Here is a 20,284-nt window from a genome sequence, read left to right as displayed (position 1 = left end):
TAAGACCTGTTAAGTATCTGATTTTCTGATTTCTGATCTTTTTTTTTTTTTGATTAATGAAGGGAAAGAAAAGGGAGAGCTATTGAAAAAGAACAATTCAGATGAGTGCACCTTGCTAAGAAAGAGAAGTTTAGTAAAACTAACACATTTTTAAAATGTTCAGCAGCACAGTTAAGACTTCTAGCTGCCAGAAAGGTTGGGGGGAGGGGGGGGGTGTTGAAGGGTAGGGGGAGCAGTTGGGGGAGCAGTTGATTTTAATGCATTCGTATCCCCAGGGTCCTTCTGCATGGCCAAATGAAAGCGTAATGACCCACTGCATAAATTAAATCTCTTGAAGACAAAATACAATACAAGATTCATGCATAAAGACAGAAGTGGGAGTGAAATAGGGGGGTTACTGCAATGCCATAACCACATCTTGATATGAGATTACAGACTTAGGGAGGTTAACATCTTGTTTCGAAGATACTACTCAAGGAAAGACTTTTAAACCTGTATATTAAAACTAATGAGCTGAATAGGCCATGCATTAAAAAACTAAAATCTGGTGTCGTTCTTGGAAGAGTGGAGACAAGCACAATCATTTTTTGCTCCCCTGAATGTTGAATTACAGTGATTAGATTCCTCTGCAAGCTGCATTAATTTGTTATTTGCATGGAGACAGTGTAATAGGAAAACATTTTCCACGTTAGTGCAACAGACAGCTTTTATGCCTGAGCTCTATAAAGAATAAATTTGCAATTTTCCAGAAAGAAATAAGGTAATGAATAACTGGAATTCCAGGGTGGGAAATATTACTTCTCTGTACAGTAGCCATTTCAATTAAATATACAAGATTCGGGACTATAACATTTTCATTGCTGTATCTTAAAAGGCAGTGGCTTGCTTGAGCCATGTGGTCACATATTTTCAAATGATGTAAGAAAAAGTTAAATCAGTACAGACAAGGATGACCCAGAAGAAGACTTAGTAAAAACATACCGACATCGAGAAAAATAGGCATAAATGACTATGTTCCATATTCTACTCCTAACCATGTTCAGCCCCAGACTGTGGATATAAGATTTTGATTGCTGATTGGGATAAACCAGCAGCACTTTTGCCATTCTTTTGCAAAAGGGTTAATAAAGATGCTTTTCTCCTGCTGCAAGTCTCCAAATATTTCATACAATCAACAAAGGGACAGAAGTAGCTAAAAGCCAAAATCAAGGAAAAGGGCTCAAAGAATAAGAATACCCTGTTTAAATAACTTCAGCAGGGACTGAATTTCATCCACTTTTTTCAGTCTTGTATGAAAACAAATACGCATACAACTGTTGGCTTAGCTTGTTGCCAGGAGAATAGGTAAAGTGTTTACAGTGTTATTATTTGGAGTTATCTGCTGCTACATTAAATAATTAACCCTAAAACATATAATTTTTTTCTTCAGATTTTCTCAGATAGCAGACATGACTCTGTTTACTTCAATTCTCTTTGTAGATACTTGATTTTTTCAATTAAATTTTAATGACTTTTACATAAAGCAGTGCATATATGTAGCATAATGGTTCAATATTGAGATACAAACAGTTTTCCACAAATGCACATACTGTTGCTGAAAACAACCACATCACCCCTGACACAGGGCTTTCTCTCTTTTTCAGTTAACATTGGTGGGCTACAGCAGTAGTTTCATTGTTTTAGTTCAGATACTTATTCTGAACCCAGAACTCTGTACTGAATGGAAAATGTTGGTAAAAAAGTAAAAACAAACAAACAAAAATAAAATAATAATAATAATAATAATAAAGAACTTGAAAAGGTTAGTGAACGTCAGGATGAAGTGAAATAGAGATGGCTTCCAGAAAACTAATACTTGTATCTCTATAGTGTTAATTATGCCCTGGATTTTAAGGAGTTTTTAAATTGCCACTTTCAACAGATGTTTTCTTAAAAGAATGGCTTATTTGGGAAATGATGTCAAAGCTTACCCAGTGCAATACAAAACTTAGTACCAACTAGGTATAGCTCCAAGCATTACAAACTCTTTATCCTCAACAACAACATGTCACCACCATCAGCAGCTAGGTAAGTTATCCTGAGCCACTATAAAGGAGCAGCTAGTTCAGCTCCCCTAGTTAAGCTGATATCCTTCCTTCTTCAGATACAGCCATAGTGAAACCAGTGATACACACAAAGTGGTTTCGCTGTGCCCCCAGTTATGGCATGTGGTTTGCTGAACACTGAAAAACTGTTCAGCTCCATCTTACTTCACAGGTCTCATTGACTCCCTCTTTCTGGGTTATCTCTTTTCACTTGAAATTTATAAGGCATGGAAATACACATTGCATCACAGGAATTTTTACTAGAGCTGCTTTAAATATAGCCCTAGTTTTATATTGCAGGTTCAGTTTCACGCAGTCAATTTATTTTGATGACAAAATAACAAAAAAATCTCATCCAACCTTTGAACAATGCACTTAAATCTGCCCCCAGGCTGCCTCTTACCTTCCTTCATCTCCCAGACAAGAGGGCAAATTACAAAACGTGATCAACAATCAATATCCTGCTGATAGTTCTGGATATTTTTATAAACATACAGCCTCAAAATAATACATATATATGTGTATATATAAATAACAGAATTCCAGTTCTCTCTTTTTGTTTTTTAGGCAATGATATATTTCGAACATTTTAAGCAATAATAGAAAATATCTCTGTGAGCAGATTTCAGACAAGCAGATGTGATTATCAACAAAATCCTGATTTGTAGAGCTAGACTCTGGAATGAGAAATTTACCATTCCACCATAAAACAATTTTAATCAAAACAATGAGAATACTGGATATCAATTTTCACAATTCATTTCTCACATTGTGAATTAAATCCAGAATTATTCTACCAGACAGATTTGAACAGTCTTTTCTGGTTATCATATAAAGGAATCTACCTAGAATTAATCCAAGTTGCTATTGCTACAGAGTGCAAATCTTGTGCATTTTGTTGGTTACCAGTTTCCTCTTAAAACAAGTAATTGTGTACTAAGAAAAACCATAACATCTTGGCAACATAAAAGGCCTTCTCCATAAATAGCCTATGCATTCACTCTGTCATAATCCAGTATGTCAAATGTCCACAATAACAAAACCCAAAATGGGAAACAAATGGGCTTAGTATCAAAAGACACGCTTTTGGGCAAAAATTATTTTGTTAAAAACCCAAGGTTATAGTTGAACTGCATTTCCATAAAGATACATTTATCTTTTTTTCAGTAGCAGAACTCCCTTAACCTTAAAAGAGGCAGGATTTTGGCCCATACTTAGGCTAATATGCCTCTGGGTTATTCTACTTCAGTGAAATAAAACAGTGGTACTTGCCTGGTTCTTATTTAATAATGCCAGTCGCTTCCTACCTATTTGGGACTTATCCTTAGACTATAATAAGTTTGGTATTGCCTATTTCATCTTCAAATTCATGGTTGCATGGTGGTCTTAATTTTCTGAGAGTATTCAAAGATGACAGATTATTAGGTGGTTCCTTGCAACTATGTGGGCAGATCTTTAATGGAGCTCATTAGTTTATATTAGTGAATAGATGTGCAAGTTGTTCCTACAGGACAGCACCTCTACTTGAAAATAAAAAGATAAAATTAACAAAAATTAAAATTCTCCCTTGTATGGTTAAGTAAACACCAATAAGGTCAATTTCCACGGGGGGGGGGGGGGGGGGGGGAGAAAAAAAAAAAAGGTATACGTTGTGGCAGAATTCAGCTGTTCTGAACACCAGCAAAGGAGAATCTTTTGAGATTTTCCAAGCATACCTTGTACATCTGTTTATTGTTTAGGACACTTGGTAGTATAACAGGCTGCTGCTCAACCCAGCAGAGCATTCTGTGGGATCCCCTATCATAATAAGCCTTGAGCTAGGAATGGATTATGAAAAAAATAATAATCACAACATCAAATACAAGTCAAGTTTGGCATGCAACCAAAAAAAACTGGACATTCATATTAACATGGCACACATAAAAGGATTTCATTTTACACAAAACATTTCTTATTTAATATTATTGGACTTTTTTCCAGCACCTGCTTAGGTTTCCAGGTAACCATGAAGTTTAATAAACTTGTACAATGATAATTAAACACTGTAAATAATTTATCTGCTTAATCTTCCTAACCGGCCTTTTATTCCTTTGTAGAAAAGTGATCCTTGCTGACATTCTGAATAAGGTTGGCAAAATAAGTGCAGTGAGGAGTGGTAGCATAAAGTGGATTTGCTCTCAATAATGTATGAAGCCACATGCTGGGTAGAGGAATCCTCACAAAAGCGGTACCACAGCAATCTGTTCCTTTCATCTGTAGCCAGCATTTAAAGTGAAGGTGCTGCTCCGAATCAAAAGCACAATCATTCATTTGTGAGCAGATGTCCTTCACACGGCAGGCAGCACGTTTTCAAAACAGATCTGAACAAATGCACTGCTGTGAGACAAGTTCCCCTACCCATTAAAGAAAGAACACAGTATATATTAATTTAGCAGGTTGTTGAATGTTTTAAAGTAGAATTTATGAAGCAGAAAAAGCATGTGGTGAGACAAAATGGCTTTCAAACTAAAATATAAAAAAGCTCCCCCAGTTATTCATTTGCAAAATGCAAGATTCCAAGCCTCATGACAATAGCTTATGCAAGAAACAAGCTGAAACGTGAGGTGTGTGAATTTCCACAGTCTACTCAGATTAATAACTAAAAGAGGCAATTTGATAATATATGTATGATGGTAAGATTGCATGTGTACATATTCTGCACTCACATTTCTTTCATAGAATTTTGGATGAAATCAAAGTGAAAGTTGTTGAAAGGTGTGGAGACTCTGCACCATTTAGCAAAGTAAACCCAAAAGCTCCTAAGAAAGTGAGTTCTGCCACTTTGGGTTAAATAGATTTTTGTAGCTCCTTCTGTACACACAAACATTTTTTGGATAGTATTTCTTTTTCTAATGAAAGTGTTTGGATGTGGTCCACCCACATTGTGGCAGACAGAGATTCACAGTGGCTTCTATGCGAGCCACCCTAGGATCTTTGTTACGAATATTACTGTGGTTGCTCTTTCAATTATTGGAGTACATTCCTATTATAATATCATAGAATCATAGAATCATAGAATATCCTGAGTTGGAAGGGACCCTTAAGGATCATCAAGTCCAACTCTTGACACCGCACAGGTCTACCCAAAAGTTCAGACCATGTGACTAAGTGCACAGTCCAATCTCTTCTTAAATTCAGACAGGCTCGGTGCAGTGACAACTTCCCTGGGGAGCCTGTTCCAGTGTGCAACCACCCTCTCTGTGAAGAACCCCCTCCTGATGTCAAGCCTAAATTTCCCCTGCCTCAGCTTAACCCCGTTCCCGCGGGTCCTGTCACTGGTGTTAATGGAGAAAAGGTCTCCTGCCTCTCGACACTCCCTTACGAGGAAGTTGTAGACTGTGATGAGGTCTCCTCTCAGCCTCCTCTTCTCCAGGCTGAACAGGCCCAGTGACCTCAGCCGCTCTTCACACGTCTTCCCCTCCAGGCCTTTCACCATCTTCGTAGCCCTCCTCTGGACACTCTCCAACAGTTTCATGTCCTTTTTATACTGTGGTGCCCAGAACTGCACACAGTACTCGAGGTGAGGCCGCACCAGCGCAGAGTAGAGCGGGACAATCACCTCCCTTGACCTACTAGCGATGCCGTGCTTGATGCACCCCAGGACACTGTTGGCCCTCCTGGCTGCCAGGGCACACTGCTGGCTCATATTCAACTTGCTGTCTAATATGTATTTTAATATTTATAAAGTTACACAGACTTTTCTCCTTACTCACTTTTAGCCCCAGACTCTACAGCCTGTTGAGTCCCCCAGTGCCACCCACAGTCACAGCCAGGCTGTGCCATACCTGACCCAGCACCCATACGTGGGGCTGGAGCTCCCTGCAGACTTCACTCCGTTTGGTACCTGGTCACACATCAAACCCTAGCAGCCATCTGTCCTTGCCAACAAAAGCCACATCTTTTCTTTCCTTCTTTCCTCTGTCCTATAACCTGGCTTATATGCACATCAATATTTACAATTACTTTATCCACATTAAATAAACACAGTGAGTTTTGCTGCCCACACAGAAAAAGGTTGATTCCTTCTTGCAGAAACATACCATTACTAGGAATGTAATTATTATAAGGCATACTGCAATTTAAAACTGAATCTCTGTTTATATATGCATGATTATTATACTAGAAGTCATTTGTGGATAGCGCACAGATAAAAATGTAGCTAATAACTCTTACTGTAATGATTAATCAATTTATGAATATATTATTTAAACTAATAGTTCAGGTAGGGTATCTTAAACAAGTCACAGAGTACATCGACCAATTCAAATACCAGCTACTAGATCAATAAGAAACTATAAGTAACTCCAGGGAATAGGTACACTTGCATAAGAAACTGTGAATTTTTAAAATCCCCCTGTTGGGAGAACAACCACATCAAAAATAATTGCTGTAGGCCATTATGTTTAAATTTTGGCAAGCTGTATGGTAAAGTAGAAATTGAAATATGAATTTTATACTGTTTAACAAACTATTTTTATATTATTTTATATATATTAAAATATTTTAAAAATATTGAAAAGGAAAACGATAGTTTTCAATGATAATTCTATTCATTTTTCTGACTCATTAGTATTTAAGCTACAACCCATTTTACATAACACATGAAGACACTATCAAGAGAATGCCCTAGACTCAGTATAAATGAGATACATCTATTTATAAAAAAAATATTCCCTCCTATTATTTACAAGAGAGAAAGAAAAAGAAAGGTCTTTAAATTAAGTGTTTTAAGGGAAAAATTAAACAGCAAAACAAAAGGGAAATCTTAATTTCTCATAACACATTACAGTAGTCGTTAATCCTCGTACCAATTTGTTTAATACAATAATAAACAGATACTTATCTAAATGTCACCAAATATAAGTTCTTCATATGCATGTTCTAACTATAAAAATGTGTGCTGAAAAGTCAAATCGGGCCAGCCAACGCACACGCAGGACTGGAAGGTATCTAGCTACGCCTGGCAATTTAGCTTGTTGGCAACCACCATGTAAAGGTCTCTGTACTTGATTTAGTACTTTTTTAATTCGAAACGTGTAACCTTAATCTTTCAAAGTAGGATTTTTAATTAAAGGTACCAAGTGCAAATTCACTAAGTAAGCCACAAGCCCTCCACCCACTCTGATGCTAAAGGTGTGCTTTATCTCAGTTTCAAGTGATACTGCATTTTAAAAATTAATTAGTAGCTTGCAAGAACAGCCACACATTATTGAGTAAGTAACAGCATTTAAGTGAAACAGATGAAATATTGGTAAGCAATGCAGACCACAGTATAAGTATGTGAAGGGGGTCATAGGCTAATCCCTATTGATTTTCCAAGTATGCGTACAGCACCGCTGGGAAAGCCCAGTTCTGTTGGCAATCAGCTAGCACAAATACATTATAAATCTTACTGTCCACCTTCACTGATCAGTGTCACTTACTTCCTCCACTAAAGACCATTAGGAAACTACAACAAATCCACTGACAAACAACCAGGAAAGAATTATAAAACCTTATTCCTAAAGCAAAATTTCAAAATGCTTGTGATCTTCTGAAGTCAAAACAGAAACAGGCTTCAAGGAGCAATATGCTACTTGTAATAACAGTTCAAAGAAATAATCCACCAGGAAAAACTGCTGGACCACGTAGAGGAGGAACAAAAATGATGAACAACCCATTCTCATTAATCTTACAAACCAAAGGAAAAATTTGGAGCAAATACATTGCATTGGCAATGTAATGTCTGCTGATGCAGAGTACCAATACGTGATTTTCCCAACCCTGAGTACAACATTGCCCTCACAGAGAGGGAACAAGCAGATAGTCCAGAACCACAGCAGCCACGACACTGCACAAGAAATTGGGTGGTTGGCTGCAGCTCGATACCAAAAGGATCACTCCAGGTACCCAAGTACAGCTGTGAGTGAACTACCTGATAACAGCCCAGCTGTGTGCAGATTTATTAATGAGGCTCCCAGTCAGCAAAGCTTTTGTGAGTAACTTCTGCACTGCATTTCCCTGGGTCTGGACTGGTCCTGGCAGTAGCAACGAGTTCAGTAGCAGGTAAGGCAACTCCCATATAGAGCTCCCTAAATTTTCAAGGGTTAACCAAAAGGCTTAGCAGGAGAAACAAGGACAGTGTTGACAAATGCACAAATGAAGTACTGAAAAAAGACTAAAATACAACTTGTTTCATGTTAGTGTTATCAGCATGGTGGCTACACGAAATGAGTAAGTAGAATCATTTCTTGACAGACGGATGAGTTGATTTTGAAATAAGTAGTGCTTACATAAAAGCAATATGGGAGCTTTATAGGAAATATGTACTCCTTTTAAGTTGCTAATACAGTTAAACACAATTTTGTTAGGTACAGATCAGTGACAGACTAGTATTTCAGCTGGTTCTGGATGAACTAAGCAAAGTGCAAAAATCAGGTTGTGCTAATTATAGAAGACTTGAAACAAGTACTTCCATTGTGGAATGAAGTTGTGTTACCGTTGACAATTCCAACCTAGTTTCACATAATAGATCACAGGCTCTACAGCATACAACTCACCACTTTCTTAAAAATAACAGATTTAGCAGCTCTTTGCTAAAAGTTTGGAAAAAAAAATTAACTTGCCCTACAAATCTGGAAAAATCTGCATATAACTTCTGTGGTATTGGCTCCTGCTGGAAACAGTTTACTTTCAGTATAGTAAGTGTTTGTAGAGAGAAGCATATAAAATGAGCTCAAAATTTCCATTTAAAAATATCATTTAATGGAATTTTAAACTGTCTAAGAAGATGGATACACTCTGTTTGTTTTCTACATTAATGATCTATAAAAAGAATGGAATAGACCATAAATACAGTATTTTTTGCAACAGCCTTTAGTAAAAATGCTACTACTTGTGTTTATCATTTATAACTTCATATGCAACCTCAAAATTGATTACACTTTAAACCGTACATAACTTGCTGTGTTTTTCATTTTGAGTCATATTATAAACATTTTTATAACTCTGTTAATATATGCCATACTTCGTATTCTTATTGATTATGAATATTTCTTTAGGAGATTTTATTGTTTTTTTTTTTTTTAAAAAAAAAGTGTTGGATATTTTAAAAAATAGAAAATGGTATTGCAGCTTAAATGCTTTTTTTTCTCATGACACTTCTAATATAAAAATTGTTAGCATGAATATTTGCAGACTATCATTCTTCACATTTTAAACTCAAGAGTTAAAATGGAAATAGCTATTAATATAAGATATTGTGTGAGTTACAATTTTATTTATTTATTTTAGCTAAAATCTCTATTTAAACAGTTGGTTTGAATCCATAATGATTTTGAACACCACTTAAAATTAATATACCAAAGAACTGTCCATATACAACATTATGATTTTATATCAGGTATGCATTATCTTTCCTAATTACTACTGCAGTTTGCAGACTGGAATACAATTTATATTTAGGATATGATTTTGCTATTAATTATCAAATTGAAGAAAAATAAAATCTTGCATTATAAATTCTCTCTCAGAAATTAATGTTATTCTTTTTTCCATAATCCTATCACATAAGCAATAAGTGCATTGCAGCATGAACACTTTAATTTTTCCAGTTAGTTTTGAGCAAGCCCAGAGGTGAGGTTTAATAAGGATCAATGGCACTTTATCTGGGACAGGGCCACTTCACAGCATGCAAATTACACAGTAACACTTAAAAAAAGAAATAGATTTAATTAAAAAAAAAAAAAAAAAAAAAAGTAGAACCACAGGCTCTGGAAATTCAATTAAAGGATTTATGCAAAGGTTTGCTAGGTTTTTATATGCAGTTACTGCTTATATAATGAGCTTTTCATATTAAAAATCAATAGGTAATCTAGAGTAGAAGATCATCCCCTTAAATACATTTTTGAAATCAATTTGAAAAATAGTCCATCAACTGCTGTGACTACTCTTGCTGCTTCGATTAGACTAAGAGCAATATTTAGATTGTAAGACGTGCTATGGAATATCTATGCTTGGATTTTGCTTTCAAGTGTTCTTATACTTTTAAGTGCCTGAGCTAATCATACAGTAATTCAAGACTGTGTACAATGGATAAATAATTAATTTAATTACTAGCAAGGGCATAGAAGTCCTGAAATACGTCAAAAACCTAGTCATCTAATAGCACTATCTGATAATATTTTGAATATATGCAAACCTACTTTATGAATATCTTTGCAATCTTTCTTAGCCCACTAGCTACTTAGCAAACTGAGATAAATATTTCTGTTTATAACTTATTTAGTCACCAGCTAAGGAAGCAATTAGCTTACACTTGTCTGAAGTGCAACTTTCACACATCATGAATTTAAAGATGGATCAGGTCCTGTGTCCTTCAGGTTTAATCTAATTTGCCAAGATGCTGTGGTGATATAAGATCATTATATTAAAGTCCAAATATCCTAGTTAATATTCAGCACTTATCACAAATTCACAGCTCATGCGAGCAAGTACACCTTTGAAATGAATGGAGATGGACCCATTGCATCAGCACTTAATTTGCATCTGTCTAACCCCTTGCACAGAATTTGTAAATATTCCGAGGTTAACATTATAACATTATATCACTCAACCGTCCTTTTTGCTCAACAGCAAACCAAAACCACGAGAGCTATCAAATATGAAGAATCCAAGGGACACGTTCACAGCACAGGCTGCCACTGTTATTGCAGCATGATAGCCTCAACACAACAGAAGGTAAACACAAGATTCCTTCTTTGCCCAGGTAGAATTTTCACATCTGTTCACACATTTTCCAGGTCTTTCCATTTCACCTCTTAATTTAGCACCACATTGTTGAATGTAAGGATTAACCACTTGGAATCACTCGGACTAGAACATCCTTCTGTAATGTGCTTGCACATAATGCCTAGGCACAGTGCATTGTTGTTTTTCTATGCTCATGAAATATAGATTCTAAATAATGAAAAGCATAGGGTAAAACAGCACTCACATTTTATATTATCTCTTATGCTCATATGATAGGGAGAAAGGCATCTTTGTTTCTGTTGTGCAGAAAATGGCTTTCTTCCATCAACAACAACCAGCTGGTTATACATTCATAGTTGTATTCACATGTATATACTATTAATTCAATAATTCAGAAGAAACATAATTTCTTTATAAGAGGTTTGAAAAGTAGTTCTGGCATATTGCTTCTGTACATGAAACAAAGCAAAATGACAACCCCGAGAGTCAGGGATTAGACAAAATTTTCTCTCTGTAACATGTTCTGCCAAAGCAAAGCATTTCAGCATCTCAGCTATGAAATATCCTCAGAGACAAACACGTTATATGGAAGTTTCAGAGAAAGAAGAAAAATATACAATAGCTGAAAGCTAAATAAAAGTCAGTTTTCTGTTAAAATGATGACATTTAACAGCAAAACTATTCTATTCAGGAAGAAAATTTATTAATAGATTGCCTGTTAAGGGTTGATATTGTATAAACCTGTATCACCAATCATGCCTAAAATTTCTGCTTCAGGACTTTACTCTTTGCTGCCATTCTGCATCCATCATTGAAATAACGTACAGACCGCAAGAACAAATATCCTTGCTGTCATTTTTTTATTAAGTCAGTTAAATATCTTCATAAGCATTCTCAGAAGTGCATTTCTTTATTGGATTTCAATTGTTTCTAAAAACAAAAATCTCAAAGGAATCAAAGAAAGATGTTTGCTTACTCTCATTTCAAAAGAAATGTGGGTACAGACATGCTATCTTTTCGATAGGTTTGAAACAAAGATGTTAATGACGAGGAGCTTTATTTTAATCTTTCTTCCTACTAAGTGAATTTCTCATGCACACCATATTTTTCCACACTTTTGCATTTTAAACACAGTGTAAGTACATGAGGGGATCAAAGAGTTTCAGATGAATCTGAAGAGTTATAGCAAGGGTAACGAGGGTCCTTAGTTTCTAATGACAGAAGCATATGCTCTCAACTTTCTAAACTGCATCCAACTGAGCCATTTATCAAGGCCTGAAACTTTTTCATTATTTAAAGCACTACGACAGCTTTCCACTTGATGCTTTGGAACTACACAATAATAGAGACTCTATAGTCATTAATTATAATATCAGCTGTTTGATGAAGTTACTGTACTTGCTGCTTGGTGATTTCATTTTCAATTGCAGCAGGTGGTGTGGAAGTAAAGTGATGTACTGACACATACAATCACCTCTGTAGGATTTTTTTTTCTATGTATAGATAAATGCAACTCATTTTTTTTTGAAAATCCCTTCTGTTTTATATCCCACTGCATATAGTAGCTACAAGGAAAAATGAGTGCAAAGAACACAGTGAAAATTAGATTCTTAGAAATAAAATGATAGAAGACACATTGTCCCCATTTTTTCCTTTCAGAATATTTAAGATGCTGGTTTTTTTTCCCCATGTAAAGATTCATGGTCTCCAAACACAGCTGTTAAAAATAGCAGTCAACACATATGTATGTTGACTACATAAAATGAACAAGTTTTTTTATTTTATTTTTTTTATTTTTATCTTACTGATATATTTGAATAAGTAGCCATTTTTTAACTCTACGAGTCTGAAAATAGAGACACTTCATTAAGCAAAATTAAACAAATTACTCAATTTTAAGAACATTCTAAAAACGAGTGTGTGATATTCTAAACGTTCTATGTTTTCTTCTTTGGGATCAGTCTTACATGCTCCATTGTTCTATTAATTTATTAACCAATATATCCATGTAGGTTTTTGTAATTTAAAACCAATAAGCAATATTGAAAGAAAAAAAAATGGGTTAAGATGACAACTGGGTGTACTGATTTTTTTTGTGTCATCAGACAGCTGTTTTATATGCTTTTGAGTTGTCTGCATTGTTTTTCTGGTACTGTCCACTTTGTAAAAGTGTATTTTCCTCCTTCTCTAATCTTTTCATTTCATTAATCTCTAATTTAACAGATTAGATATCTATTACAGGAGATTTTGCTGCCATAGGTTCTCCATGAGATTGATAGGTAATAAAAACTGGTGTTTCCTAATGGCCATAGACATCCGTCTTCTACATCAATCAGCAAACTCCCTTAAGAATCCCTTACAACCAAGTCATAGATCAATTGTACTCAGGCCTCATTACAACACACACGCTCTCTGTTCTCTGAAATAAGGCTGTGCTACCTTAGCTCAAAACTGCATTAAATGTAATTAATACAACTGTGATGTAAATGGACACAGCATTAAAATGTATATCCCCAAGGAGGACAGACTGTGAATGCAGCTATGTGCACTGTCACGCGTGGCACACATGACTAGGGAAAATTTTAGCAATTTTTCTTAGTTAGGATTTATAGTAGTTACATGGAAAAACTGTAGTACCAGGAGCAGGAAGCCAGCTCTGCCCAAGCAGCACACTCCTATGGCATAACGGTGGCAGCTGAGCAGAGGTTGGATGTTGTCACCTTCCTAAAAGAAAAAGTCTTTCAAATCCCCTCTAAGATGATGTTAACTTCAGGATTCAAAAAAGTGATACAAACATTGTTAGAATTCCAAAACTTAAATGGAAAGGACATTTACTCTAAGTAGGAATGTTGGGAAGAAGTCTGAGGTGATGTGAACTGTTTGGCTGTAACTTAGGGAAAAGGTAGGTGGCCTCTAACAGTTTAGTGGTGTACAACTACAATGTCATTTGGAAGAGAATGATGTAGAAAGAGGAAATCAACAGAGCTAAAAGGAGAGTGTGGAAGCAACCCAATCTGTCCAAATCAGGCGAACAAAAATATACCTGTTCTTCCATAAGCATGTCCTTAGAGTTCCCTTGATGATAGCACTGTCCATTTCAGGAAAGAGTTTTGCTAAAATAATAATGATAATAAAACAATGACCTAGTACTTCAATATTTCATGAATATGTTGTCTTGCTGAAACAGAAAGCTTTTTCAGAGTCGTAGCACAGCTGATGATCAGAATTGTATCAGTGTATTAAGGGTCTAGCTTTAGACCAAAAGAGAGTTACATTACCTGAACACTCTGTGAATTGCTGATCCTTCTTCTCCTAAGAGATCCCCGTGCCTTCCTTGTTACTATGTTCTCCTACATAGTAGGTTTTAGGATTTAGATCTCATGACAAGACAGTACAAGAGGTCTTGGAGAAGGTAATGCAGACAGTGATACCTCTTCTGAACAGTTCTAGACAAATGCTGAATTTGTTAAACATGATACTTCATCTATTGCAGTGGTTTCAAGAATCAGTTAGTATGACTTATGAAAACGAGGTCTCAATCAAAAATATTGCACCCACAAAGAAGGTTGAGAATCATTGCTGCTAGGTATTTATTATCTGAAACACAAAATTATAATTCTCAAATTTCTCTTCTAATTTTGCTGATCTTACCTTCTCAGAATGATGTTTTGCATCTTCCCTTTAATTCATTTTTTAAATTACTACTACAGTGGTCTTTGCATGTACAAGGCAGGAAAACAGGTTTGGCTTGCTCAATAATAACACAATCAAAGCATTCAAATACGCAACCAACACTGCTCTCAGGCACATCAAAATTCTTAGCACTAAAAAGGGAGCAAAGTTTGCCTCCTTTTGCTCACAAGCGCTGAGTACAGAAGTAGGTTGTCTAATTTCAAAGGATTAAGATCTTGGTATCAGTGGTGCCCATAGTTTCCTAGTGCAAGTAGATTCAAATTACAAAATGAACAGCAACTACATTTCCCACATTGTAGGATCACCACGTCATATCCTAATACAACATAAAGCAAAAAATAATTACAATAAGAAGCTTGGAATTTGGTCATCTTCATTGTTTCATCCTCTGTCCCTTATCTCTAACTTTGGTTACTTTCTGTTACAATGGAATCTTAGCCCTTTACATGGCCACTGTGCAAAAATGCAATGCAACCCAAACAGCAACAACCATATAAACATGAACATTTTAATAGTTTTCACATTAACCACTCAATCTACTAAGAAAGATTACACATTAAATCAATTTCACCAGCTAATTTGTTATTTTCTTTCTCTTGGATTACTTTTCTGCCATGTTTCTACAACAGTACCAGAAATAATGTTTTATTAAATTTTCAAAGACTACACAGCCTCATTTGCTCATGTAGGCTGCACAGATGTAAGAATTATTAACAATGAGATGAGACCCAACAAATCACATGATTCAAATGCAAATCCTCAAGGACATTTATTTCCTGCATTTCAGTGGGTAATTGAGCCTCTAAACCACTCACAAAATTACACTTATAAAAACAGTTAACCATTTGTGCCATAAAAATGTTTATACTGCAATTTTATTTTTTTTTTTGCCCCTATGAATATGAAAACTAATAAGATACACTACAAGATGGAGCTGCTGTGTACTGAAGTGCCAGATCAAAAATATGGTTGCCCGCATTAAAATAAGGTAAAAGAAAACTACAAACCAACCTATAAATGAGTAACATTTCAATAAGTTCATAATTAAGTGCACTGGGCAGCTGGACATAACATTCCCAACATGTACCCCATAGTTGAAAGACAGTTAAAATAAATCAAGCCTAGTACAGCTTTGCTGCTTTGTCCCTAGCCACAAATGAAAGCAAGGGGAAACAAGTGTAGTGTTGGTTTTCCTTTTGAAGAAAAGCAGTCTCCTTTAAAGCTGCAGCAAGGTTAAGCATTTTTCGCAGTTACAGAAAACATTCAATACACATTTCTCATGAAAAAACCTCCAGAAACTCAGCTCTCACATTAAAAGGGGTTCTCACCTTTTTTTAAAAAAAAAAAAAATAAATACATAAAAAGATCTTGCAAATAACTTCTGCAGGCTGCAAGTCAGAATCTTTTGATCCTCGGTAAAAGTCAAACAGATTGCTTGATATTTTCATGTGTCTTCCTGGCTGGAATAAGCAGAATGGGAAGAGTGCACCTCACAAAATTACCACCACACCTGCTATCTACCCCTCCCAGAGTAACAAACAGTTGATCTCACTGTAAACCCACATCATAAATAAGCTTATATTATACCACAATTACAGAAAAGTTAGGAGCCAGCCAAAAAATGAGGACGCATCTCAGTCAACACCAACGAGAAATCAACCAAAGAGAGCAGTTAATTCATCTGTGTTATCCAGCATGTTTCTACTACCAGGAAGCATTTAGCTTGCCATATACAATTTCTGAAAAAAAGATGGAATGCCCTTCACGAAACCCAGGAAAATTCCCTTTCCATTTTAATGTAGCATGAGCTGGGTCTCACAGTGACATGTGCAAAAGACCTCCAAATATTGGGGAAAATGCACAACACACCAGAGAAATCTGTGATAAGGATCTTGTCTTAATTATTCAGCATAGCTTCCCTAATCTATCAATTTATCTCCATATATTTATGATCTTTATTGTCATAAGCATGTTGTCATTATTAACATATATATTAACATAATCCAAAGACATCAAATCATCAGGGGATTGGTGAGAAAAACATAGACATTTGGGAACAGAATGGGAACAGACAGTCTCTAAATTAACATTTTCAAAACACGTAAAAAAGAGCATGCTTTATTTTAGAATATAACTTGCATATCTTTTTGGATTTTTCTTTTGTTTCCTAAAATAGGTAGTATACATAAGGCAACATCCTGATTAACAAATACAGAGAACTCACATTACTGTATTTCTCTTGAAAACTAAGAGTTTCAGTTTAGCAATGTCGACTTCAAGCTTTTATCAGCACTAATTTCAACGAAAAAAATGGTCGTAAAATTCTGAACAGAGGGAAAACAGGCCTTAATTAAGCAAAGTGTTATCTCTGTCTATTATAATGAAAGCAAAGTTAGTTATATTTTTACCAAGATTTTCCCCCATTTAATGAAGACATTATCCGTGAGTTTTCAAAGTCACTTTACAAAAGAGCATTCAAGAGACATTAAAGTCAGCTTAAACTAAAAAGTCTTTTTGAAGTCAATAAACAATAAAGAGAACAATGAAAAGACAGCCTTTGATCTCTTCTTACTCTAAAGTCTTTAATTTCTGTTTTAATCTACTAGATGCATTAAGTCTTGTTTTCAAATATTTTTCATCTGCAAAGTAAGCTTGCCTTGATTTTTTTATTCATATATATTCTTGCTGTATGAATGTACAGTTCTCATTATCAAGGATGGGTGTCACCTGGATGTTCTCCCACAGAAATAAACAGAAAAAAGTTTTTAAATGATTTTCCAGTCTCTTCTCTTTTAAAATTTATTTAAAAAGAAAGGAAAAATGTAAAAGGAAAAAGAAAATAGTATCTTCGGCTTTGAAATTTGTGTGAAGATCAAAGACTATAATGCACATAGATTTTTCAAAGGATAAATTATTAACAACATGGACAAACACATACTGGTCAATAACATGGTCGAAGAATTATAAGTTAAGAGCATCTCTACAGCCAATTACAGTTAATCTGACTTTATTGTTTTCCAAAATATATATATATATATATACATATCCAAGTTATTCACTAGATTTTGAACAGAGCTTTTAAAAACATTTATTAGAGAAGCTGTGAATTGTGACAAGCTCTTGAGCAGGTTCAGCAGCTTGGCATTTTTGCATTTCTTAACGTCTGTTTATCTTCTCCATGGCTACAGGAGCACAGGATGTAAATAGGAAAATACAAAATTGCAGTGAAAATTAAAAAAAAAGTGTATGGAAAGTCTAAAGGCAGATGCAGCCATTAGTTCCCATTGTGCCACTGATTTTTTCTGCATACCTAGTCTACCCCTAGCTAGAAGGGGCAAAAACTCTCTCCATACGTGTTACAGAGCAGATGTGGCAATGAGCTGTATAGCCATTTCTCTACAATAGCACTACTCTTGCCTTGTGCTTGCAAAGATACTTTTCCAGATGTGAGGGACAGATGAAAGCCATTATCTACCAGTGAAGCAATCTTTCCCTTCCACTGCTGTGCACTGTTAACCCAGAAACCTTCTGATAACACATTCAGTGCTATTATTGCCTTACTTTCTCTTATTTTATAGAGCCTTTAACTTAAACATGTAGTATTTGTAGGATTAAAGGTGAATTCTGGGCCTACATGAACCTTGATTAAAATGCCACTGCCTTTTTTTGGTATCTAATTATCCTTTCTATCCTCAGAATAAAATACTTGCAAAATTCTCCCAAATAAAAGCATTTTCCACCTCCATTTTTTGCTGACAATTTTGGTGAATTTTGGTGATCAGGATTATTTATTTATTTATATAAAGAAACTAGTCTAGAAGTATTTATTGCACAGAGACCAATGAATACTCAACAAATAAATTCTTATTTTTTAATATCTAGAGTAGGACATGAATTGGAACACTGGGATCTGAATTTGCCAACAGAATACTTTTATCACTTGTCAATTTATTTAAATTTTGATTTAAAGAAAACAAAATTCTATGGGAAAGATCTTCTCTAAGGAAGAAAATGACCACGCAGAAATTTAAGCAATGCCTTTTTCTGACATGAAGTTAAGCAAAAAAGACTAAAATTCACATTTTTCTCATGGCAGACATACTTAATAAAAAGAATCAGACTGAGAGCACTTTACTGTGTTCAGACTAGCCTTTTATTGATTTGGATGTGCTATGAACCACATTATCTAATCTACAATAAGCCATTTACCAAGTGCAATGATCTATGGGCTAAAAGGCTTAGATTTTTAGTTCCATTGTAGACTTTTTGATGAAATGGTAGATCAGCAGAGAGTAATACTATAATAAGATTGTGAGGGACATGCGTGCCAATATTAGGAAATTAGAAAGTTTGGCTTACTGTTTTAAATCCTCTTGCTGCTCATTTAAAAGCCTGGTACCTCTTTTTATAGACTAATTGCATCTGTATATTTAACAAAGGGCCCTGCTGACATCCCATAGGGTGTCAAGTTCACAGGGACTGAATGGCTCAGCCAACTGAAAATATTTTTATTTTGCCAAAACAAAATCATCCATCTGAGCACGACATATAACTGGTGATTCATGTTCTATGATTACCTGAGGATACAAGTTATCATGACACTGCCTTGCTATTGCCATTTAATGTAATTCAAGTTTCATCTGCTGCACTGGAAATTTTAGCAGTTTACTTTAAATCAGATTTGATGGATTTTGCATCAGAAACTTTTCTCTACCTGTACAGAGCCTGGAAGATGAGGCTGAGATCCCAATTAGGCTTGTGTCATACACATAAACACGTTTGCACTAACAATCCTAAATTCTCATCTGTGATTGCCTTCCCTCCAATTGTCAGCTTTGACCACTTTTGCACATGGGAGTTCTCCATTTGCCACCAGGAAGCACCACAGAAATCTCAAGATGATTCATTTATCTACCGTTCTGTGTTAATCTAGGAAAGAACCACATATATGCTTCCTTATTTTTCAATATAACTTTTTGATTGAAATAGGTAATACTGAGCTGCCTGGCAATGTATACCGTAATTCTCCTCCTTCTCAAATTATCATGCAATTCATGCAAAAATAATTTCTTCCTGAAAGTGGTTTCTTTTGGCTAACTTGGACTCAGAGGCTTGTGAAAAAGTTCCAGTGCAAAATAGATTTGCAATCCCATAGGCATCGTCAGAATATTATCTCATATTAGCAAAGACATACAGAACAAAAAGTCAGTAGCCTTCAGTAGATAGAAATAAAAGCCACTATTTAGTGAAAATTAAATGAAAACCAAAGCATATTTATGAGATTATTTCATCTACAGTTCTATGGCAAATTTTACTACATGATTTCTGAATAAGACTGACAGGTTACATGCCCAAGTAAATGTAGAAAAGACATTAATGTCACTTTAAAGCAACTCAAGTTTTGATGCTCTTTTATTTTTGTTGTACTGTGACTATTAGGATACATTGCCTCATTTTTTGAAAAGGAAAAAATGAAATTTAACTAGTTCAGTCTACCACGTAACTTTACAACAACTGACACTAACTATAATATACGCCAGTTTGTATTAAGATGTTATTGCACCTTTCCAGATCTAATCGCCAATTATGACTCTATTAGTCCTACTTGGCAGTTCATCTGCTCCTGCATCAGCTAAGGGGGACTTGGAGACGGACCTCTGATCTTCTTGTTTCCGCTTCAGTGAGAGCTCAGCACAGCGGCTGTCATCTTGAGACATTGAGGAGGTAAGGCATTGCCT

General features: G+C 35.4%; 1 protein-coding gene across 4 annotated transcripts in view; it reads right to left on the bottom strand.

Moving 5' to 3' along the window:
- WWOX (WW domain containing oxidoreductase) overlaps positions 1 to 20,284 on the bottom strand; it is a 506,706-nt gene that overhangs the window by 344,665 nt on the left and 141,757 nt on the right. Inside the window, exon 9 of one of the 4 annotated variants that reach the window (XM_035336413.1) lies at positions 4,397 to 4,477. The exons of the other annotated variants lie outside the window; for them this stretch is intronic. Coding sequence (XP_035192304.1) covers positions 4,412 to 4,477 — 66 coding nt within the window. The 3' untranslated portion in view covers positions 4,397 to 4,411. Of the gene's footprint in view, positions 1 to 4,396; positions 4,478 to 20,284 lie in introns of those variants that run through there. 4 annotated transcript variants of the gene reach the window in all.

This window comes from Oxyura jamaicensis, chromosome 11, assembly GCF_011077185.1.
Source record: "Oxyura jamaicensis isolate SHBP4307 breed ruddy duck chromosome 11, BPBGC_Ojam_1.0, whole genome shotgun sequence".
Lineage (NCBI taxonomy): Eukaryota > Metazoa > Chordata > Aves > Anseriformes > Anatidae > Oxyura > Oxyura jamaicensis.
The sequence above is the reverse complement of the archived record's forward strand: the minus strand, read 5'-3'. Positions and strand labels throughout refer to the sequence as shown.